Source organism: Capricornis sumatraensis, chromosome 7 (assembly GCF_032405125.1).
Source record: "Capricornis sumatraensis isolate serow.1 chromosome 7, serow.2, whole genome shotgun sequence".
Lineage (NCBI taxonomy): Eukaryota > Metazoa > Chordata > Mammalia > Artiodactyla > Bovidae > Capricornis > Capricornis sumatraensis.
Genome location: NC_091075.1, coordinates 92,866,367 through 92,889,786, shown reverse-complemented (window position 1 = coordinate 92,889,786; position 23,420 = coordinate 92,866,367). Strand labels below are relative to the sequence as shown.

Below are 23,420 nucleotides of genomic sequence, written 5' to 3'. Positions count from 1 at the left end.
TTTTCTTGCATAAACATGCTGTGATCATAAAAAGTAAAGGATAAGAATAATGTAGTTATTGCTTCTATTTTGTTATCATGAATAACCTATAAACCAATACATTCACTGCTGACAGGAGAACAATTTCCAGTCAGTGGAGTTTAAGAGGCATAATTTTCCAACCCAGTTGTTTTAGTTGAAAACTGAAAGCACAAAACTTTTTCTAGTCTTTTCTGAGGCCTTGGCTTCTTTTACTTCAGCACATTTGGGGCTTCTCTCTTTTCTCTGCTTTCCTCAGAGGAACTTCCTCTCCAGAGTCTTCTCCTGGGGAAATAATTGTAATAAGGAGGAAGGCGACTGTGTGGACAAAAATATGGATGGAATTGAAAATGGTGGTTCCACTTTGGACGGGGGTAAAGCCTGTATGGAAACCTAATGTAGACTCGGGGCCATCGTGGTGGGAAAAAATGGAGGGGACACCTGGGTGTCCTGGTGATGGGCTGGATCCTTGTCGCTGGGTTCCTTGTGGCAGGGGGAGGGGTGAGTGTAAAGATCTTGCAGTCTGTAGGGTTTGCATTATTTTGTGAGTCTCCAGGAGGAGTGACCACTTCTTCTTGTCCTGTGGGGAGAAAAGTGCATGTCAGGAAATAGGCCTGATGACAGGAGCAGAGGGGAGAGTCTTCAGGTGTCGCAGAGGAGAAAGAATGGAAGGGAGAATTCTAGAGTCTCCCTAAAGCATGTTTAAGAGAACTGTCTAGGTCAGTAAAATGAGACATGGACACTCCTTGTGACCTAGAAATTCCATGCTGGAGAATTTACCCACGAGAAATGAGTACGTATGTCTACAGAAGGTTAGTTCAAGAATTTTTGTTTTTTAAGCAGCTCTTTTTTTTGGCCACACTGTGGGGTATGTGGGATCTTAGTTCTCTGACCACGGATCAAACCAGTTCCCCCTGCAAGGGAAGTGCAGAGTCTTAACCATGAGACCACCAAGGAAATCCGGATAACACTCTTATTCATATTAACCTAAACCTGGAAATCATCAGTGAGCTCCCTGGTGGCTTGGATGGTAAAGAATACGCCTGCAATGTGGGAGACTTGGGTTGGAAAGATCCCCTGGAGGAGGGCATGGCAACCCACTCCAGTATTCTGCCTGGAGAATCCCATGGACAGAGGAGCTTGGTGGGCTGTGGTACAAAGGATCACAAAGAGTTGTACATGACTGAAGCAACTAAGTACATACACACAGAAACCATCAATAGGTGAGGATAAATAAACTATGTATTGATACAATAAAATACTACTCAGTAATAAAGACCAAGAGTTATGAATACAAAACATGGATGTCTCCTATGATGCTATGTTGAGCCAAAGAAGTTAGACACAAAAGAGTATGTAGTGTAAGATTCCATTTATATGAAGTTCAAGAACAAGCAAAATTATGTTAATCTATGAAAGATGTTCAAGCTGGATTTAGAATAGGCAGAGGAACCAGAGATCAAATTGCCAACATTCACTGGATCATTGAAAAAGCAAGAGAGTTTCAGAAAACATCTACTTCTGCTTTATTGACTATGCCAAAGCCTTTGAGTGTGTGGATCACAACAAACTGTGGAAAGTTCTTTTTTTCTGTTTTAATTTTTATTTTTACTTTATTTTACTTTACAATACTGTATTGGTTTTGCCATACATTGTCGTGGTGGATTCACGTCAATGTGGAAAGTTCTTAAAGAGATGGGAATACCAGACCACCTGACCTGCCTTCTGAGAAATCTGTGTGCAGGTCAAGAGGCAACAGTTAGAACTGGACATGGAACAACAGACTGGTTCCAAATTGGGAAAGGAGTATGTCAAGGCTGTATACTGTCACCCAGGTTATTTAACTTCTATTTCATGCGAAATGCCAGGATAGATGAAGCACAAGCTGGAACCAAGATTTCTGGGGGAAATATCAATAACCTCAGATATGCAGGTGACACCACCCTTATGGCAAAAAGTGAAGAAGAACTAAAGAGCCTCTTGGTGAAAGTGGAAGAGGTGAGTGAAAAAGCTGGCTTAAAACTCAACATTCAGAAAACTAAGATCATGGCATCTGGTCCCATCACTTCATGGCAAATAGATGGGGAAACAGTGGAAACAGTGAGAGATTTTATTTTTGAGGGCTCCCAAATCACTGCAGATGGTGACTGCAGCCATGAAATTAAAAGAAGCTTATTCCTTGGAAGGAAAGTTATGACCAACCTAGACAGCATATTAAAAAGCAGAGACAGTACTTTGTCAGCAAAGGTCCATCTAGTTAAAGCTATGGTTTTTCCACTAGTCATGTATGGGTGTGAGAGTTGGACTATAAAGAAAGCTGAGTACCAAAGAACTTATGCTTTTGAACTGTGGTGTTAGAGAAGACTCTTGAGAGTCCCTTGGACTGCAAAGAGATCCAACCAGTCCATCCTAAAGGAAGTCAGTCCTGAATATTCATTGGTAGGACTGATGCTGAAGCTGAAACTCCAATACTTTGGCTACCTGATGCAAAGAGCTGACTCATTGGAAAAGACCCTAATGCTGTGAAAGATTAAAGGTGGGAGGAGAAAGGGACAACAGAGGATGAGAGGGTTGGCTGGCATCACCGATGTGATGCACACGAGTTTGGGTAGGCTCTGGGAGTTGGTGATGGACAGGAAGGCCTGGGCATGCTGAAGTCCATGGGTTGCACAGAGTCGGACATGACTGAGCAACTGAACTGAACTGAATGGTTTAAAAAAAGTGAAAAACAGCTTAGGGTTACGTGTAGGTGTTATTTGTGGAGAAAGGAATCAGTGAATTCTTTCGATTTTGATCTGGGTGGTTGTTACATGAATATGGAGATATGCACACGCATTTATATTTATACACGTACATATAAATATACACAAAAATATATGTGTACACATGATTATATGCACATATGCATATATGTAAAAAGTGATTCATCTGCACTTTTAAGATGTGTGCCTTTTATTGTGCATAAATTATAAATAAAAAAGAAAATTTGGTGGAAAAAAATGTAATGTTAAGAAAAGTAACTGTCCCCACGAAGGCTATTAATCCAAAAGACTTGCTTCACTTCCCCAGCAGTGAAACTGCTTCCTGAAGAGGACAGAGGGAGAGTCTACAGGCAGCAAAGGAATGAGCACTGAGGACCAGATGACAAGTTTCCAAGAAGAAATTTGGATCAATATCCAGTGTCAAGGTCTTTCCTCTAGCTGTATCATTTAATCAAATTGGCTATGAAATAGCAAGATTTCCTTTAGAAAATTATCCCTTCTCTCCTTTAGAAACTTGCCAATATAAGTCTGGAAAGAGCAGCTGAGTGTGAATGATGGAAAAAATGAATTCCTCACAAGACTGTTGTTAGACATTCAACTCTTTCATTGACTGGCCAGTAAAAAATCAGATTTCATCCAAGAATTTCAACAAAGTGACACAGTGGAGGATGTAAAGAGAAGGTGTAGGGAAGAGGCTGGAGAGTCAGCCGCTGGCCAGTTGAATGTTGAATAAACAGACAAGCCAGTCTTTCCATAGCTGTAAAATGGGGAAGGCCTCTCAAAGAGAAAAAGAGACAAGTGCCTATGTGGACACAGGGTGACTGTGAGCGTAACTTTGGCTCTTGACTTTCCAGGGTTGGTCTTTTTGAGGGCTGGCTGTACTTAAGTTTCTTGGAAATATCTTTATAATAATCACTTCTATTATTTTGTTAATCCAGTTTGAATGGGTGAATTAAATACTGACTCTTTCTCCCAGATCCACTCAGGCTACTGAGTATGAAAATGTTATGGTTGAAACTGGATTAAGACATTTCAAACTACAGAAGATGACTTAATGCCATATCACTCATTCTTTCCTCCTATACAATCAGATTAGTTATGAACCTTTTTAACATAAAACCTTTCTGCTGAGAATCCAGTTGCTAGAGAGGAAGCTAGCCTTATTCTTGAGCTCCATTGGGACATTTTGCTATCAGATCAGGTTTAGCTAGGTCTTGGGCTCTGCCACTTGGTAAATTGGATTCTAGCCTTTAAAACATCCACCCTTTGTGTCATTTTACTTCTTAAAACTGAGGCTACTCACCAAATCCTCCTGACAATGGGTTATTAGAGTTGTTAGTATTTGCCTGACTCTGGGATGTCTAGTGTTTTTTAAAATTAAAAAAAAATTTTTTTATTTTGTTTTTTTTGACCATGCCATGTAGCATGTGAGATCTTAATTCCTTGACCAAGGATTGAACTCATGCATTCTACTTTGGAAACTCAGAGTCTTAACCACTGGACCACCAGAGAAGTCCCTGGTTTGTCCAATATTAGTCAATGCTCTCTTCTTCCAGGAATTTCTGAGGACTCAAGGTCAAGATATATGCTTGTGCCATTAACTAGCTCACACAAAACCACATTCTCCCAGCAGACTAGACACATGGTGACTATTTCAGGTTCCTGGTTGGCTAGCTCAAGTGGTGTAACATATGGGAAATTTAGGGACATATTTGGGGAACTGTCCCAGGATTTTGTGAGTGGGTCGATGCCATTCATGGTCTCGAAAGAGTTAATACTGCTCCTGAATTCTTCTGTCTGTCCATGTTCTGATCCATTCTCTTTGTCTTCTAAACCTTCCATAGTCTCTTCAAAGCCCCTTCAACATTCTCATTCTTCTTAATTCAATTCTCCTGACCTTTCTAAGCAGATTATTTTGCTTCATATTTCAGAGGGAAAACTTCAGTGATCTGCCATGAACTTCTTTTTCTACTTCTCTCACTTCAAAGAGAAGTCTACACACTCTGACTCCCTTTTCCCCCACCCATTTAATCCATAGGAATCTGACTCTGTTTCCGCCATCCCACAAAGAAGTATTAGTGTTGTCTCATGCACTCTGCTTTGGAAACTCAGAGTCTTAACTACTGGACCACCAGAGAGATCCCTGGTTTGTCCAGTATTAGTCAATGCTCTCTTCTGACAAATGTTGACAACTACTTTGACAACAATCATCAATGGTCCTGGGCTTTTAAAAAGTTGGTTCCAGATGCCAAGAACATCATTTGAATCAAGATTTCTGGGAGAAAATATCAATAACCTCAGATATGCAGATGACACCACCCTTATGGCAGAAAGTGAAGAGGAACTCAAAAGCCTCTTGATGAAAGTGAAAGTGGAGAGTGAAAAAGTTGGCCTAAAGCTCAACATTCAGAAAACGAAGATCATGGCATCTGGTCCCATCACTTCATGGGAAATAGATGGGGAAACAGTGTCAGACTTTATTTTTTGGGGCTCCAAAATCACTGCAGATGGTGATTGCAGCCATGAAATTAAAAGACGCTTACTCCTTGGAAGAAAAGTTATGACCAACCTAGATAGCATATTCAAAAGCAGAGACATTACTTTGCCGACTAAGGTCTGTTTAGTCAAGGCTATGGTTTTTCCTGTGGTCATGTATGGATGTGAGAGTTGGACTGTGAAGAAGGCTGAGCACTGAAGAATTGATGCTTTTGAAGTGTGGTGTTGGAGAAGACTCTGGAGAGTCCCTTGGATTGCAAGGAGATCCAACCAGTCCATTCTGAAGATCAGCCCTGGGATTTCTTTGGAAGGAATGATGCTAAAGTTGAAACTCCAATACTTTGGCCACCTCATGTGAAGAGTTGACTCATTGGAAAAGACTGTGATTTTGGGAGGGATTGGGGGCAGGAGGAGAAGGGGACGACAGAGGATGAGATGACTGGATGACATCACTGACTCGATGGACGTGAATCTGAGTGAACTCCGGGAGATGGTGATGGACAGGGAGGCCTGGTGTGCTGCGATTCATGGGGTTGCAAAGAGTCGGACACGACTGAGCGACTGAACTGAACTGAACTTGCCTGGTTTATCTCTATGCAGATTTCACGTCTCATTTCCTCAAGGAGGTCTTCCCGCCCCTGAGGCTGCTTTAAGGCCTTTAGCAATATGCTTCCATAGCACCCATGAGTCCACTTTCACCATATTTACCGGTTATGTGATTAATATCCTGTGGTTATATTCCTCCTCCACTGATGTACCTGCGAGCTCATCGTGCATACCTGGTCTCCTGATCGCTAGCACTGTGCCTACAGGGGACTCGATCAGACTGAGAGAGATCTGTTTCCATAACTGCAAAAGTTATCACTTTCCTACTTCTCAGGGATAATGTGATTATTAACAAGCAAATATTTCTCACTCTGTAGCATACTGACAGGACACCAAAGATACTGAATATCGAAAATGAGAGCTCTTCTGTAACCTTAATTAGACTACAGTCAGTCAAATATTTAAATGCAGATTGGAAACATTTTGAGAGGCAGAATAGCATAGTGTTTAAAAACACAGGATCCCTTAAGAGAACAGACTGTATGATTTCAGTACCTTTAGACCATGGAATTTTTGCATCCTGTTTTACACTCCTGGATATGTTCCAGTCTCTCCTGGTTTACAGACTATGGGAACTTGAATAGAATTTGTATTCTGCTGTTGTGTGAAAATTGTATAAATCATAATTATGTTGAATTTGTTCATAATGCTTTTCAGGTCCACCACCTCCTTCTGCTTTTCTGTCTATTATTCTATTAATTTTTGAGAGTTTGCTGTTTTAACTCCAACTAAAAATCTTAATTTATCTACTTAAAAAATAATTGTAATATACAATGGAACTATATGTAACTTTGTTCTGCATTTTCCAAGTCACTTGTAAATGTTATCATACTTTCATAATTTTTAAAAACAGCATAGAATCCCTGAGCTCTATGACTTATATGAGCTCTGCCATTTAATAATTGTGTGACTACTGACAGCTTCCATAACTTAATTGACAGCTTCCTCCAAGTCTGCCTTTCCTTATTTGTTAAAATGGAGAAAATAATGCTACTTATTGGCTTGTTGTAGTGTCTAAAATAAGATATGTAAAGTGCTCAGACACAGATGTGAGAGTTGGACTGTAAAGAAAACTGAGCACTGAAGAATTGATGCTTTTGAACTGTGGTATTGGAAAAGACTCTCGAGAGTCCCTTGGACAGCAAGGAGATCCCGCCAGTCAATCCTAAAGGAGATCAACCTTGAATATTCATTGGAAGGACTGATGCTGAAACTGAAGCTATGATACTTTGGCCACCTGATGCGAAGTGCCAACTCATTGGAAAAGACCCTGATGCTGGGAAAGATTGAAGGTGGGAGGAGAAGGGGATGACAGAGGATGAGATGGTTGAATGGCATCACCAACTCAATGGACATGAGTTTGAGTAAACCCTGGGAGTTGGGGATGGACAGGCAGGCCTGTTGTGCTGCAGTCCATGGGTTGCAAAGAGTTGGACACCACTGAGCAACTGAACTGAACTGAACTGAGCTACTAGGTTATTGAACCTCCATGAAGATGAGGAGGACTGTTGACTCTACTGGTCATTGAAAGTGAAAGTGAAAGTCTCTCAGTTGTGTCTGACTCTTTGTGACCCCACGGACTATACAGTTCATGGAAATCTCCAGGCCAAAATACTGGAATGGGTATTATTTCCCTTCTCCTGGGGATCTTCCCAACCCAGGGATCAAACCTAGGTCTCTCACATTGCAGGCAGATTCTTTACCAGGTGAGTCACAAGGTGAGCCCAATAATACTGGAATGGGTAGCCTTTCTATTCTCCAGCAGATCTTCCCAACCCAGGAATCAAAACAAGGCCTCCCGCATTGCAGGAGAATTCTTTACCAACTGTACTATCCAGGAAGCCCCTACTGGTCATTGCTATAAACAGTCCTTCGCTTAGTGTGAGTACTTATGCCCAGTACATAACAGATGAGTTGAATGAGTGGCCAGGCAGGCAGGTGTGGATTGTATTAATGGATGTTATTTCTGTAGATTTTTGCAAGTCTAAGTGAATCTTTCATTCTAGTCTCAGAAAAAAATTAAAAAAAATTTTTTTTTTGGTTACATGGCATGTGGGATCTTATTTCCCAGGCCAGAAATCAGATCTATGTGCCCTGCAGTGGAAATGTGGAGTCTTACCACTGGACTGCCAAGGAAGTCCTGCCAAACCCATAAAATTTGCAAAAAAATTTACATTCAGAATTAGAGGATAATAAAATAATCAAGCCAAACTATTGCTGGAGTTTGGATATCAATTTTAAGTGGGTTTATTATAGTCTAGACATGAAATTCATAGTACGCCAACTAGTACTTTAAAGAAAGTAAGGATGAGATGACCTCTTTTTAGAAAATATAATTACCTGTAGTCTGTGGTTGTTTGGGCAGACAATAGCTGTTTTGTAGTGAGCTACCCTGATTTTTAAGAGAAGTAAGCTTTATACTTGATGTATAAGTATGCAGTTCTTCTTTTATACATTCTCAGGCGCCTTCAGAGGCGAACCAAAAAGAAATATAAGCCCTGTGATTAACTTGCTCACAACAACTGCAACTTAATTCACTTCATAGACTCACAGAATGACTAGCTATTTTGGTCAAGTCCCTAATTTTACAGATAAAGACTTTGGAGCCCACTTCACACAAGTTCACACAGGCCTCTTTCAATCCTATGCTGTGAGTCTAGTCGACTCAACAGTGTACAGGTTACTGTGTTAGGAGCTGCGGCAAAGGCAGAGATGAAGAAACAGGACCTATGGGGAGATGCTGCAAACACATGGATCTATAATACAGAGCATAACGCAGTAAGTACTGTGGGCGATGTGCGAATTGCTGTAAGAATTCAAAAATGGCAGATAGAGGGAGTTTGCAATTTTAAAGCTACATATCTTAAGAAAACTGTTGTGAAGGTAGCACCATAGTGACACTAAACGACATCATATGAAGCAGAATTGTAATATCAGATGAAAGCAGGGGAGGGGCTAGCCACAGCTGCTGCCATGGAGATGAGAGAGGATGGTGTGAGTTCGGGGACCCACACACGATCCTGTCTGGCAGAGCCAGGACAAGTATAAGCAAGTGATGACCTGGAGCCAGGGCTGCCTGGAGAGAGTGAAGCTGCATCCGAAGGACTTTGAGGCCAGTCTGAGGGACAGTGGGGAAGAGGGAGCCCAAAACAGAAACCACATTTTAGCAGTGCTTAAAAAAAGTGAATAAACCTCCAATTTCATTATAACTTCTTTAGCTACATGTTTATAGGGTTTCCTGAAGAGTGATTCACTTTCTGGAACCACCAGCTCCAATGGACCTGCTCCTCTCCACTCTGTTATGAGCTATGGTGCATGGGCGCAGCGAACTGGTTGGGGGATGACTAGGGTCTACTAGGGTCTGGCTGCACCCCTGCAAAGTTCCAGGGCCACATGAAAGGGGTGGAGGGCTCGGTATGACTCATGGGGCTCTCCTCCTTTTCTTGCCTGTCCCCAGGGTTTGCAAACCAATTCTCTGGCTCAGGCCACCTGGAAATTTTGTAGTGGGGGAAAGGAAAGAGAAAGGAGCAGTGGAGAAATTGAATCTCATAGAATCTCAAAGCAAGAAGTCTAGGCTCACCTCCGCAGCACCAGGACACAACTGACTGCTTTAGACACAACTTTAATCACAACTGTGATTAAAGCATTAACAAACAGAAAGTGAACACCCACCATGTGCAAATTACCACATTATTGGGCAATCAAAGAGGTAGACATTGCTGTAATTCATGGGGGATATTGTTAGCTCCACAACAATAATAACTAGTATTCATATACTGCTTGAAGTTGGAAGAGCTTTTCTTGCAGGATAGCTCATTTCGTCCTAACAACCCCCATAATATTGGATGTCATTCATGCTGTCACTTTACACAAGAGGAAATGCATTTCAGAGCAGTTAAGTGCATCTAAAGTTATATAGCTAAGAATGAGACTCAGACCAATATCTTCCGATGATAAAAATTCAGTGTCGTTCTCTTTAACCACACAGGCTGATGGAAGCTGACGTAAATATTTCCAGTTCATGGATATGCATAATCATGGAGCCAAATTCATTCTTTTTACACAGCTTATTAATTAGTGGACCCACAGGGGAATAAAAGCAAAACCCTTACCTTCTGCCACAGTTACCACCAACCAGCAGACCAATAGCCAGTAGGAGAAGCAGGGTCTGTGAGCCATGGCTTCTACCCTGAGCAGTCACTGCCTTGAACCCAACGTGGCTTTAAAGGGGGTGGGTGAGTCACCCACAGCTTGATTCAGGGAGTTGTATTTGCATAATGGACCACAGCCATCAGGGCCTGTGGTGTGAGGGTAAGAAGTCAGCAAGGAAATACCAGACAGTATTTATCAACCAGAGCCTCTTATAATGCCGGCCAAACATCATCTATCCACCCTTGACTGGAGTTGGATTATGGACAATCACTCCCTCGCTATACTTCTAATTCCTTCAAATCTTTTTCTGTTAGTGTTTTCTCTTTACTTGTGTGCATAGGTCTCCTCAGCAAGAGAAAGGATCTGTCCAGGTAGTATTCCACACTCTTTCCTTCCATATAGCTTACCTCACAAAGCCAAACAGGATGGGGAGGGTTATCCAAAGGCTCAGGGACTGAAGCGGTTTGACGAGGCTGTTCACAGGTTTCAGATCAAGGATTATGTCTTTTCTGCTTTGGTTCAGGAGGCAAGAGCAACAGTTGAAAAACTGTCTTCTCTAGTAGCCGTCATGGTGGTTGTCTAAACAGACACGAAAATTTTGGGAGATTAACTTAGTTAGTTGTCCTTTCAGGACTCCCTCTGATTCATCAAATTGCCCCAAAGATGCCCAGTTTGTTTCCTGTCAGCTCCTGGAGGAATGGGAGGGGATGGTCACAAGTGATTAAAAGCATGGACCCTCCCTAGCAATGATCATACTAAGTAAGTCAGAAAGACAAATATCATATGAAATCCACATGGGATCTAAAATATGGCACAAATGAGCTTATCTATGAAACAGAACAGACTCACAAACACACAGAACATGTCTGCAGTTGCCGAGGGAATGTGGGGCATTGGGGGAGAGATGGATTGGGAGTTTGGGATTAGCAGATACAAACTTATATATAGAATGGATAAACAACAAGGTCCTACTGTGTAGCACAGGGAACTATGTTCAATATCCCGTGATAAACCATAATGGAAAAAAATATGAAAAATGATGTATATAGGTGTATAATTGAGTCACTTTGCTGTATAGTAGAAATTAACACATTGTAAATAAACTATACTTAAATAAAATAAAGGTTAAAAAAAGGTATGGAGTTCAGAGTCAGGAAAAACTGGCTCCAGCTCTGATTCCTTTTCTTACTAGGTGGGTGACTTGAAGCCCCAGGAATAAAATGGGGCTTGTAGTATTTCCCTCTGAGGATTGTTGTGACGAATAAAAGAGGTAATTGACACAGAGCTCCAACCACAGTGTTTAATTGAAGGCTAATTGCTTAACAATATTGTGGTGGTTTTTGCCATACATTGACATGAATCAGCCATGGGTGTACATCCTGAACCCCTCTCCCACCTCCCTCCTCAGCTCATCCCAAATAAATTAATTAATTAGTTTAAAAATTACTTAATTATAAGGAAAGTTCAGCTGGCATAAAGAGGTTTGAGAACAAACAACACAGAACAGGTTTGGGGACCAAAATAACTCAGGTAGTTGGAGCAGACATACACGAAGGAGCTACAGAGAAGCTTCTGGTTTCAAATGTTCAACATGCTGCAGGCACCCACCAGACTGTTCTGTATAAAGACTGGAAGCTTCCATTAAGCTGCTGATCTGTCTAAGAGAATATCTTCTACTGTGCCAATATAGATATTGATAATGTTTACTGAGCATCTATTATGTGTCTAATAGGCACTGTGCTAAGCATGTAGCTTGCATTGTATAACTGAATGTCCATAATCTGTGAGGCAAATATTATCATCTTTACCTACATGGCAACCAAGGCCCAGAGAAGTACTCAAGCAATGTACCCAAAGTTGCACCACTGAGGGGTGGTAGAGCTGAGATTTTTAAGTTGGTGTGAATCCAAAGCCTGTCTCCCTTCTTCCTGCCCACAATGGCTCTGCAAACAAATATTAAATAAAAGGTGTAAGCAGTGGCCACAGGACTGGAAAATGTCACTTTTCATTCCAATCCCAAAGAAAGGCAATGCCAAAGAATGCTCAAACTACCACACAATTGGATTCATCTCACACGCTAGTAAAGTAACCCTCAAAATTCTGCAAGCCAGACTTCAGCAGTACGTGAACTGTGAACTTCCAGATGTTCAAGCTGGGTTTAGAAAAGGCAGAGGAACCAGAGATCAAATTGCCAACATCTGCTGGATCATCAATAAAGCAAGAGAGTTCCAGAAAAACATCTATTTCTGCTTTATTGACTATGCCAAAGCCTTTGACTGTGTGGATCACAAGAAACTGTGGAAAATTCTGAAAGAGATGGGGATATCAGACCACCTGACCTGGCTCTTGAGAAACCTATATGCAGGTCAGGAAGCAACAGTTAGAGCTGGACATGGAACAACAGACTGGTTCCAAATAGGAAAAGGAGTACATCAAGGCTGTATATGGTCACCCTGCTTATTTAACTTAGATGCAGAGTACATCATGAGAAACACTGGGCTGGAAGAAGCACAAGCTGAAATGAAGATTGCTGGGAGAAATATCAATAACCTCAGATATGCAGATGACACCACCCTTATGGCAGAAAGTGAAGAGGAACTAAAAAGCCTACTGATGAAAGTGAAAGAGGAGAGTGAAAAAGTTGGCTTAAAGCTCAACATTCAGAAAATGAAGATCATGGCATCTGGTCCCATCACTTCATGGGAAATAGATGGGGAAACAGTGGAAACAGTGTCAGACTTTATTTTTGGGGGCTCCAAAATCACTGCAGATGGTGACTGAAGCCATGAAATTAAAAGATGCTTACTCCTTGGAAGGAAAGTTATGACCAACCTAGATAGCATATTCAAAAGCAGAGACATTACTTTGCCAACAAAGGTCCGTCTTGTGGTCATGTATGGATGTGAGAGTTGGACTGTGAAGAAGGCTGAGCGCTAAAGAATTGATGCTTTTGAACTGTGGTGTTGGAGAAGACTCTTGAGAGTCCCTTGAACTGCAAGGAGATCCAACCAGTCCATCCTAAAGGAGATCAGTCCTGGGTGTTCATTGGATGGACTGATGCTGAAGCTGAAACTCCCGTACTTTGGCCACCTCATGCGAAGAGTTGACTCATTGGAAAAGACCCTGATGCTGGGAGGGGTTGGGGGCAGGAGGAGAAGGGGACAACAGAGGATGAGATGGCTGGATGGCATCACCAACTCGATGGACACGAGTTTGAATGAACTCTGGGAGTTGATGACGGACAGGGAGGCCTGGTGTGCTGCAATTCATGGGGTCGCAAAGAGTCGGACATGACTGAGCTGAACTGAACTGAACTGAACAAGAATAAAAATACAAAAGTGAAAATAAAAAAAAGAAAGGGAGCTGTTGTGGTTGCAGCTGAATTACAGTGACTTCAATTCTTTGTTCTCTTAGGAGCTTATACTTGCCAACTCATTCTATCGCTCAAAGACCTAATGGTTGAGCAGAACATTTTCCTGGCCATTGCAGAAAGAACAAAACAGAACACAGTCCCTGGCTTCAAAAGGTTGGAATCTAATGAGGGAGACTGTGCAAACTGAGAACCAAAGTGAATAAGAATGCAAACACTCACCAACTAGAATGGTAAATTCCACAGACTTGATGATAAACCTAGGCAAAAATTCTAGAAATAGATGCTTCAGTCAACGATGCATCAGCAATTTGGAAAGGAAGCAGGGACAAGCTTAGTGCCTGAGATTCCACGGTTCAGTTCTGTTGACCACATGTCCTGTGCCATGTCTAGGGCTGGTATAGGTGCTCAGGCTAAAGATGGAGTTTCTGCTCTCATGGAGTGTCTAGTCTGGCAGGGACATTAAATATTAATTAAGGAGTGACAAGAAAGGGTTTGAGTGTTAAGATGAAAAAAGCACTGGGAGCTGCTAAGCAGAGACACTCATAACTTTATGCCAATGGGTGTGTATTACATATGCTATTAATACTTTGTATTCTGTATTAGAATCACATTGCCATGTGGATCTAATAAAATTATTTTTATTTATTTATTTATTTTTTATTTTTTTTTCGGATCTAATAAAATTAGATCCACATACTCTGTGTAACTACTGCCAGTGTTGTGTTATGGATTTACTGCAAACTATTTAGCCAAACATTTTGTATGATGGACATTTGTATTATTTCTTCTGCTCCTCTTTCTTTTTGTATTGGATTTCTGATGACCTTTCATTTGAAATATTGATGAAAATAAGTAACAAAAGCAAAATGGTAATAGAATTTTTTTTTTCTGTTTGCATTTGTTGTCCTGAAGTTTATGAAGTAAAGAAATAAAACTTCAAAAGGAACAAAAATGTTTAAAGTTTCATACAATTCTTTTTGTTTTTTTGGCTATACTGAGCAGCATGCAGGATCTTAGTTCCCTGACCAAGGATGGAACCCATGCCTCCTGCCTTGGAAGCATGGAGTCTTAACCACTGGACTGCCTGGGAAGTCCCTCATCGAATTTTTATTTGACAGAAAATCCTAACATATCTTTTAAAAAAACTTTTATTATTTATTTATTTGGCTGAGCGGGGTCTTTTAAAAAAAAGTATTTATTTTTGGCTTCCTTTAGGTCTTCCTTGCTGCCTGTGGGCTTTTCTCTAGTTGTAGGGGTCTACTCTCTAGTTATGCTGGGCTGGTTTCTCATTGCAGTGGCTTCTCTTGTTGGCAACCACAGGCTCTAGGGTGCCCAGGCTCCAGAATTTCTGGCTCCCGAGCTCTAGAGCACAGCAGTTATGGCACACGGGCTTAGTTGCTCCATCGTATGTGGGATCTTCCAGGACCAGGGATCAAACCTGTGTCTCCTTCATTAGCAGGTAGATTCTTTTTCTCAGAGAGCTACCAGGGAAGCCTTACATTGGATTTTTTTTTTAATTTTTATTTTTACTTTATTTTACTTTACAATACTGTATTGGTTTTGCCATACATTGACATGAATCCACTTAGTTGCGGCCTGTGGGAACTAGTTCCCTGACCAGGAATCTAACCCAGGTGGCCTGCATTGGGAGTGGGGAGTTTTAGCAGCTGGACCAACCAGGAAGTCCCTAACATATCTTTACTGCTGGTCTTTATTTGCATGTTATTATTCAGACCATACAAGTTGAGAGCTGCCGGATGTCCGTCCGCGGCTTTGAGGGGTGCTCGGCAGAGCCCCCTATCACACGCTCAAGGACCCCAGCACGACTGCTTGAGGATGATCAGCAGCACCTAGCCTCACTCACCTCCGCAGTCCTGATGGGATGAAGTCCCTGTTTTGCTTCCAGGCCTTAGACAACCAAAGGCGTGACAGACGTCCAATAAGGCTGGTTTCCTGCGGCAGAAACCGCTGAAGCTGTCTGGGGCAGGCGTTCCCCTTACCTGGCCGTGTGAATAAGCCGGGAAGCTGCCATCAGGGCCGCCGTGAGTCAGGATTACGGATAACCTGGGGAGAGTGATGGGTACTGGCCTGCCCCCTGAGTCAGGCCGAGGGAGTAGCGGCTAGCGCTGCGAGGCTCATTTCCTGGAGGCCCGGGGGTGGATCAGCGTGTTGTGTCAGGAGCACTGAGGCACACACTCCTTCCGGGAATCTATGGGTTTCTGTGGTTGGCGCCAACGTGGAGCAGACTGTATGACTCTCCTGCTAGGCTTGCTAAAGGCGTCTTCTGCTGGGATTTCTCCTAAAAGGGATTGCAGGCATCAGAGACATATCTCCAACTTCACCGCTTTGCAGATCTGGAGACTGAGATGAGACCTGGAGAAGTTTCCTAAAGTCATCTCAGTGATTTAACAACAGAAAGGCAGTAACATCCTGGCCAGGGGTGGAGTGATGCCCACCATGTGAGGGCTCTCATTTACCAATGGTCTGAAGCAGTATCAAACCAGTGGGATAAATCAGGGTGCTAGTCTCTGCCTTGACACCCATTAGCTGTGAGACCCTGGACCTGTCAGCCTGACTGACTCAGTTTCATCTGTATAACATAGCATTTGCTGCGTCCTGTGCATCACTGTTCTAATTATTGTGCATACATCAAGCCATTTAATTCTCAAAATAACCCAGTGAGGAAGGTACTATTGTGAACCCCACTTAAAGATGAGAAAATTGAGGCACAGAGAGGTCAATTCATGCGACTACTAAGTGGCAGAGCCTTGATATGAACATAGGCAGCTAGGCTCTAGAATTCATGCTCTAATTGTTGTGCTAGGTGCACTCTGACCCCCTGGTTGTCAGCTTATTGTTATAAAGGCTCTGTGAAAGTATCCTGAAAATTCAGGCATGCACGGTAGGACAAAAGTTGGTTGTTAACATAATTTTTTTTCAAGGCTTAAATAAATAAAAAGAGGAAGAGGGAGAATTTACAGATTAAAAGAGATTTAAGACACATAAACAATGACAACATTTGGACCTTATTTGGGTCCTACTTCAAATGAACAAATTGTTAAAGAAAATACAACTAGGGAAATGTAAACACTGACCGGATATTTGATGATATTAAATAATTATTGTAAATATGATGGTGATAAATGATTTTAACAAAAAGATAAAGATGGATTCAGAGATAGTTGCTGAAATATTTACAGGTTATACGTTGTCTGGGATTTACTTCAAAATAATCAGAGGATGGGGAGTATAGATGAAGCAAGATTGTCCATGTTTAATAATGATTTAAGCCGGGTGAAGGGTGTATTTGTGTTTATGTCAAAGCCCCATGGACCTACTTTGCAGGGCTGATGGGAAGAATGACAACTGATAGGGAGGGAGAGAGGGGGTTGGATGCTCTTTCGGAGATTCCCCTTCTAAGGTACCACTGATTTCAGGGTGACCCCAGTGCTTCCTACATGGCAGACTCTTAGTGGATTCTTCTGGCTTGCATGAATGCGTGAGCATATGGATGAATGAATGTGAATGAATCTGGCCCACGATGAGTTGGAGAACCAGTCTGTCACAAGATCAGAAACAGAATCTAATTTCTAGGTCAAATAGAATGATGAAATGATTAGCAAATTGCACATTTAAAGGCATCTTTATCTATCACTATCATAAGGACCAAAATACTCCTACACCTTCCTGCCTTATCCTGGTAGACAAACCACATGAGAAGATGTACTAAAACCTCCACTCTGAAGCCATATCCGCACTATTCACACCTCACAGAGACAACACTGCTCTGAGTTCCCCTGATGTTATCTTTTGCTTGCCCTGCCCAACATCTGTCCCTGTGCTCCTGATTAGCCTAAGTTCCCTGGCTTCAGGACTGTCTGTATCCTACACTTGCAAATCACATTGCTTTTGTAGGGCCACAGAAATTGGTTTAGGGTTGGGCATTTGACTCAAGCCAAATCAACTGAGGCCCAGTCAAAACCAATCCTGGAACTTTTGTATAAGTGACTGGAAAAGAGGCACATAAATTTTGCATTTGGACTTGAAGTTGGGAGAGACATACCTATACAAACAGAGAGTCTGCTCAATAAAACCGATTGGAGAGATAGCAGATTCAGACATCATTTGATCCCCTGGATCCAGCTATAGCTGAGGCCATACCCAGTGCCCTGCATGCGGTATGGTAAGACTGATTCTAAAGTATTACCAGCACAGTCATTATAGTAGCAAATCACATAGAGAATAAAGATTCTAGTCTAGTGTTGCTTGTTAAATGGAAAGAAGAGCTATTAATTTTTATATTCTTGTATTTGCTTACAAGCTATAGAAGTAGACAGGGAGTAGAAAATTATGTCAGTTCCAGTGGTTGGGTAAGGTAAGGCATTTGAAGAAATTAAGATGATTCTTTTTATCATTCCATGCATTCTTCCTGAGAGCTGAGAGAAGCCAGGTGACTAGACAGACTTCCCCACAGGTGGAAGCTGTGGATACCTGAGTGTCTTGGCTACGAATGCGGTCAGGTGACTTCATCCTGTGTGCTCAGCCGCCCTGTTTATGCCTGGCAGTAGCATCAGACAGATCCAGGTTGCGGTGATGAATCACTATGGGCTTTCCCCAGCTTCAGACACAGGGTGCGTACAAATTTTATCCTTCAACCTTAAACTGCCCCAGTTTGAGCTCCTGAATGGAATGAGTGAAGTCTGGCCTTTAGGTGTTTTCAATGAGCAATTCAGTATTTAGTGAATTGAAATCTCTGGGTTGTAGATTGGGGTGTAGAACTGAGGAGAATATGTATCATGATACAAGCTGTAAGACCAAGGGGCAAGTTACCCAAGTTTAATTTCCTACTCTATAAAATGAGAATAATAATAGTGCCTACCTCACAGGGTTGTTGTGAGTTTAAATGAGTTAATGCCATTTAAACACTTTCAATGGAAACTGGGGCTATGTAAATATTAACTATAATTACTCTTGAAAAATAATAACTTTCTGTTTCAGACAAACGTTTCTTCTAGAACCTACATATCTGAAACAAAACTAAGAAAAGGCAGAACGTGCGGATTTATGAAAATTGTGACTTGTGAGCGTGTGCAATACCTCTCACACAGCAGTACTTTGAAGTCCTGTTTTTTAATTTTCTGAGGTATTGAGGCAGTTGGAAAGCTGAATGGGAAGGTTTTCAACAGGGAATGAAGGGGATTTTCTTTAGGTTTCTGCTAGGTGGCTAGTCACAGGCAAGCTAATTAAAATCTTGTCATCATACTTACCCAGACAATGGTTTCTATAACTTGCAGTAGTTAAGCTGGCAGGGGTTTGAGAGAGTTCTTTGAAATATTCAGGAATTACAGGAAATGGTAATACTTTAAGACTTGTATCTAACATTCACCAATGTCTGCAGGAGATGATGAGGGTAATGGTAACAAGCAGCTACTAGTTTTTTCAGAAATGGTGTGGTTTTGATTTAAATTTGTAGAATGCTGTTAAAACTTGTTCTTTCCTTCCCTCTGCTCTCTCTCCTCCCCACACCTTCTTTCTCTTCCCACTCCCTCTACCCTACAGGAATTATCTTCTTCCTTCTCTATAGAACCATCCACTTTAAACATTTTATTTACTTGTTTAGGCTGCGTTGGGTCTCATTTGCGGCCCTCAGGCTCTCCGCTGCAGTGTGCGGGCTTCTCTCTAGTTGCTGCATTGTGGGATCTTAGTTCCCTGGCCAGGGATGGAACTCATGTACCCTGCATTGGAAGGTGAATTCTTAACCACTGGACCACAAGGGAAGTCCAATAATTAACCACTTTTTAACAATTTGCCACATATCCTTCTATTCCTTTTTCTATGTATTTACACACACACACACACTCAAAAATTGTTTTGCAGGTGGGTTTAAAAATTTTTTTATAAATGGGATAATATTTTGAGTTGCCTTCTAAATTATTTCTTTTTCTTTTCTTTTCTTCACATGCCAATTCATATAGATGGATCTCTTTCTTTTGAATTGTTGCTTACTATTACCTTGTATGGGTGCACCATAGTTTTATTTATCGATTCACTGCCTGATGGAATTTGAGTTCCTTTCCATTTTGTGCTCTTATAAACAATCCTCCCATAGGGCACCTGCAGAGTGCATTTGCCATAAGGTACATTTAAAAGTAGCTTGCTGAAATTGTTTTTAGATTTAAATTGTAGAATTCATCTTCATTTCATTCTAGTTTTCTGGTCCCTATGGCACTTTGTGGGCTGGATCCTTTGGATAGCCACATTTTATTGCTGGCTAAAATCATTTCGTATCCTTTCAACAAGGATATATCCAGATAATGGTGAAGGCCACAGAAAGGTGAAACGTACATCTCAATAAGGCATTCCCTACTCTTAAGACCTACCCACAAGTGTCAGAGAGAGTGGCAGCCAAAACATTTTTTTAAAATGCTCAGGATTTCAGAGGTAGTTCCCTTCAGCTGTATAGGCTGGCAACGCTTTGTACCATTATAAAGTCCACCTCTTTTGTAAGCACTGGTACCCTTTACTTCTAATTAAATTGTATGTTGAGTACACTTTGCTGGCAAGTCTGCAGCTGGTGCCTGTCTCTATAAGGTGCTCATCTCCAGTATTTGTGGTTAGTGTCCTGCACTAACAGAGTATGCTTCACTATCTCTGTTTAATAAATCATGTCCGTTTTAAAAAGCATGAGACCTAGATTTGCCGAGGCAGATGTGATCTTCTGTATTTTTTTTCAACAGCATAAGCTCTACCACAAGGATTTGGGAAATTTATTATCTGACACAACTCTGTTGGAGACTCCTTGGCTGTCAGCTGACCACAAATCATGGCGCCAAGGTTAAGTTCTAAGTATCTATCTAGTACGTGACCGGATACTATGAGACAGTGCTAACTCTAATTAGCCAGTTCAGAGTGAGATAAGGTGCTCGTTCTAGAATGTAGATCAACACGTAGCTTCAGTGGGACTTCCCTGGTGGTCCAGTGGTTAAGACTCCATGCTCCCAATGCAAGGGGTATGGGTCAATCCCTGGTTGGGGAACAAAGATCTCTAATGCTCTGGCCAAAAAATAAACAAGTATATCCTAAAAACACATTGCTTTATTCATGGAGAAAATCTCACTATGAAAGTATGTTGACTAAATAGTGGGCTTGGCGATGTAGTTGACTTCTTTTCTTATGTGAACTCCTTTACTTGGACACTGGTCTCTGAGCCATATGATGAGTAGCCCTGTCTCAAGGGCTTTATGAAATGGAATGAATGAGTGAATGAGACAGATCTAAGATGGATTAAGTGATCTTTTCAGAGTTGACGTGGGAGGATGTGATTAAATAAAACTTTTCTGACTTTCAGTGGGACGATGTTCCTTGCTTGTCCTTGAGCTGCCACAGAGAGGGAAGGTTTGTTTAAGGCACAAACAGATCACCTGGCTGCTGCTGCGTGTACTACTCTTATTCCCTATCAAGACCATTTCTCCCCCCTTGAGCTCTGCCCTTCTTCCGGGTTCTTATCTCCTTTCCCCATTATCCTGGCATAGGATTTAAAGACAGAAAAACAACACGTGGAAAGCTCATTGTATGGTCTGTGTTTTACAACCAGTTAAATATAATTCTCATCAATTATATTGATGAGGAAGGTATATTGTCTACTTCGTAAATGCTCATAGAGGTTCAGTAATTTGGCCCGGGTCCCATCTGTTGTAAACTGGCAGGCTTGAGACTTGAACCCGGGTCTCTTTGATTCTCCCCAGGTGGTTTGGTTCCCTACTCTTACTTCTGAGGAGGCTGCTAATAGAGTCCCAGTCCTGTGACAGAAGTTTAAAAGTGTCTACATCGACACACTCGAGTTCCATTTTGGAGCTTGGAGGCTCCATACGTTTCATAGTCACCTACTTTAATCGCCACGGTCTGGCCACTTTGCTTACTTCTTTTGTGTCATATACGTGTGCATCCCTGTAGGCTGCGTATGCCTTCACCTTGTCATCTTTGCATCCCTCACGATACTGTATGGGGCTTTGAAAGCAGCACACGCAATGGGTTATGATGTTAAATTGGCTAGTCTATAAGTTTCTTTATGTGCCTAAAAAGTGAAAGTGAAAGTCACTCAGTCATGTCTGACTCTGTGACCCCATGGACTACACAGTCCATGGAATTCACCAGGCCAGAATACTGGAGTGAGTAGACGTTCTACTCTCCAGGGGATCTTCCTGACCCAGGGATCCAACCCAGGTCTCCCGTGTTGCAGGCAGATTCTTTAGCAGCTGAGCCACCAGCTGAAGTAAATATTAAATGAAGGAGACCGAGACTCAAACACTTAAACTTTAAGATATTGTGGTATGAATTCTATTGCACATGTGCTTCTACTATTAATAATGAGGCAGTGCACAGTGAGGAGAAAGGCACCAGGAAGCCCATTCTCCTGAACTGCACTCCTTGGCATTCTCAGATTACTGCTGTTGGAACTTCCTACTAGTCTCTAACCTTGAGGACAGGAACTGGTGTTTTCTCTGTTGGTTATCTAGAGCCTAGTGTATTTTCTGGCATTCAGTTCCTGAAACTTGAAAAATATGCGTTGACTGTGCTAAGTTCTCAGCATTTCCTCTTAAACTGCTGTTACTGGTGCTTGTTATGGACCCCCATGCGGTTCTTATTACAGGTTGTATCTGGCTGCTGCTCCTGGGTTCCCTGGTCCTGATCCAATGTTTTCTTTTGCCAGTTTCATCTCTTCCAGCTCCTGCTTTGCACAGGGTATATTTCTGTGATTGGAAGTACAGCTGGGAGGAAGGTAACGGATGTGGGAGCATGGGCATCGTTGTTTTTCCTGAGTGTTAGAAGTGCGGTGAAATGAAGTTGGAGCAAGCAAAGTCTGGAGGTAATCAGGTGTAAGCCTCCAAGAGTCATTTCAGTGTAGCATGGAATTGTGACAACATGTATGAAACTCTGTCTACTAGGGAAGTTCATGAAAGATTCAGGTTTACTGGAGGCTGGTTATATAGGCACACTTTGCCTAAAACATTGTCAAATTCCAGACTCCCAGAGGAAAGCAGGTGTTCTTCACAAACCGCATTGTGTCTACAAACTCTTAAGACACAGAGAAGCCTTATCAGTTAAGGAATGATGGAAATCCTCCTGAAACCCAAATTCCCAGATGCTAGCCAAGAGTCAATTTTACAATCAGGCCTTTCTAAGGACAGCAGTCTCAGGCTTGCTGTGTTAATCCCTTTTTTCAGACCCCTTAGCTTCTGATTTGTGGGTGGGGTTGGTAAAACCTTGGTAAAGCGTCTGCCTGCAATGCAGGAGACCCGGGTTCGATTCCTGGGTCGGGAAGATCCCCTGGAGAAGGACATGGCAATCCACTCCAGCACTCTTGCCTAGAAAATCCCATGGACGGAGGAGCCTGATAGGCTACAGTCCACGGGGTCGCAAAGAGTCAGACACGACTGAGCGACTTCACTTTCACTTTACAGATCTTACAGGATGTAGGAGGAGTGGCTCCCATCTTATCTCCATTTAATTCACCACCCTGGCTCCTGCAAAATTTAGACAGAGGCTGCAGGATGACAGAAGACTAAAGCAAATTCAACCAAGGAGTAGCCCTGACAACGGCCGAGTGCCAGCTGTGACATCTTGCTAGAGTTGATTAACATGGCTCTGGACGCACGGTAGGTGACCCAGTGATCAGCTGGGTGCCTGCTTTACCATCCCTATTGAAAACAAACAATATCAGGATCAGAAAACAGATCATATTAACATGGAACTAACAAAAAGCAACATCAACAGCCCAGGTTATAACTCTCTTGTTTCTGTTATAATTGAAAGAGACCTAGACCATGTAGACATTCTACAGAAAATCATTATATTGATAGATGATGTTAATCAAATGGGATGAGCAAGCTGTGACTAGTAAATCCGAAGCCTCGATAAAGTAAAATATACTCTAGAGGGTGAGAAACTCATGAAATTCAGGGGTCTGCCACGCCAGAAAACGTCTACTTCTGTCTTGACTATGCCAAAGCCTT

At 42.0% G+C, this 23,420-nt stretch overlaps 1 protein-coding gene across 1 annotated transcript; it reads right to left on the bottom strand.

Annotated features, from left to right (window-relative positions):
• Window positions 1–230: 230 nt before the first annotated feature.
• Window positions 231–10,061, bottom strand: ODAPH (odontogenesis associated phosphoprotein). Its single transcript, XM_068974972.1, has 3 exons — window positions 9,995–10,061; window positions 459–598; window positions 231–314 (listed from the first exon to the last, which is right to left on the bottom strand). The coding sequence occupies exons 1-3, from the start codon at window positions 10,059–10,061 to the stop codon at window positions 231–233; spliced, it is 291 nt and encodes a 96-aa protein (XP_068831073.1).
• Between the last annotated feature and the right edge of the window lie 13,359 nt (window positions 10,062–23,420).

What these genes read in the sequence shown, in the direction of transcription:
- ODAPH (XM_068974972.1), bottom strand. Translation starts at nt 10,061, where the DNA reads ATGGCTCACAGACCCTGCTTCTCCTACTGGCTATTGGTCTGCTGGTTG. An exon ending in GGTGGTAACTGTGGCAGAAG is followed by an intron (nt 599 to 9,994) that starts GTAAGGGTTTTG and finishes TTCTCCCCACAG; the next exon opens with GACAAGAAGAAGTGGTCACT. An exon ending in CCATCACCAGGACACCCAGG is followed by an intron (nt 315 to 458) that starts TGTCCCCTCCAT and finishes CCTTATTACAAT; the next exon opens with TATTTCCCCAGGAGAAGACT.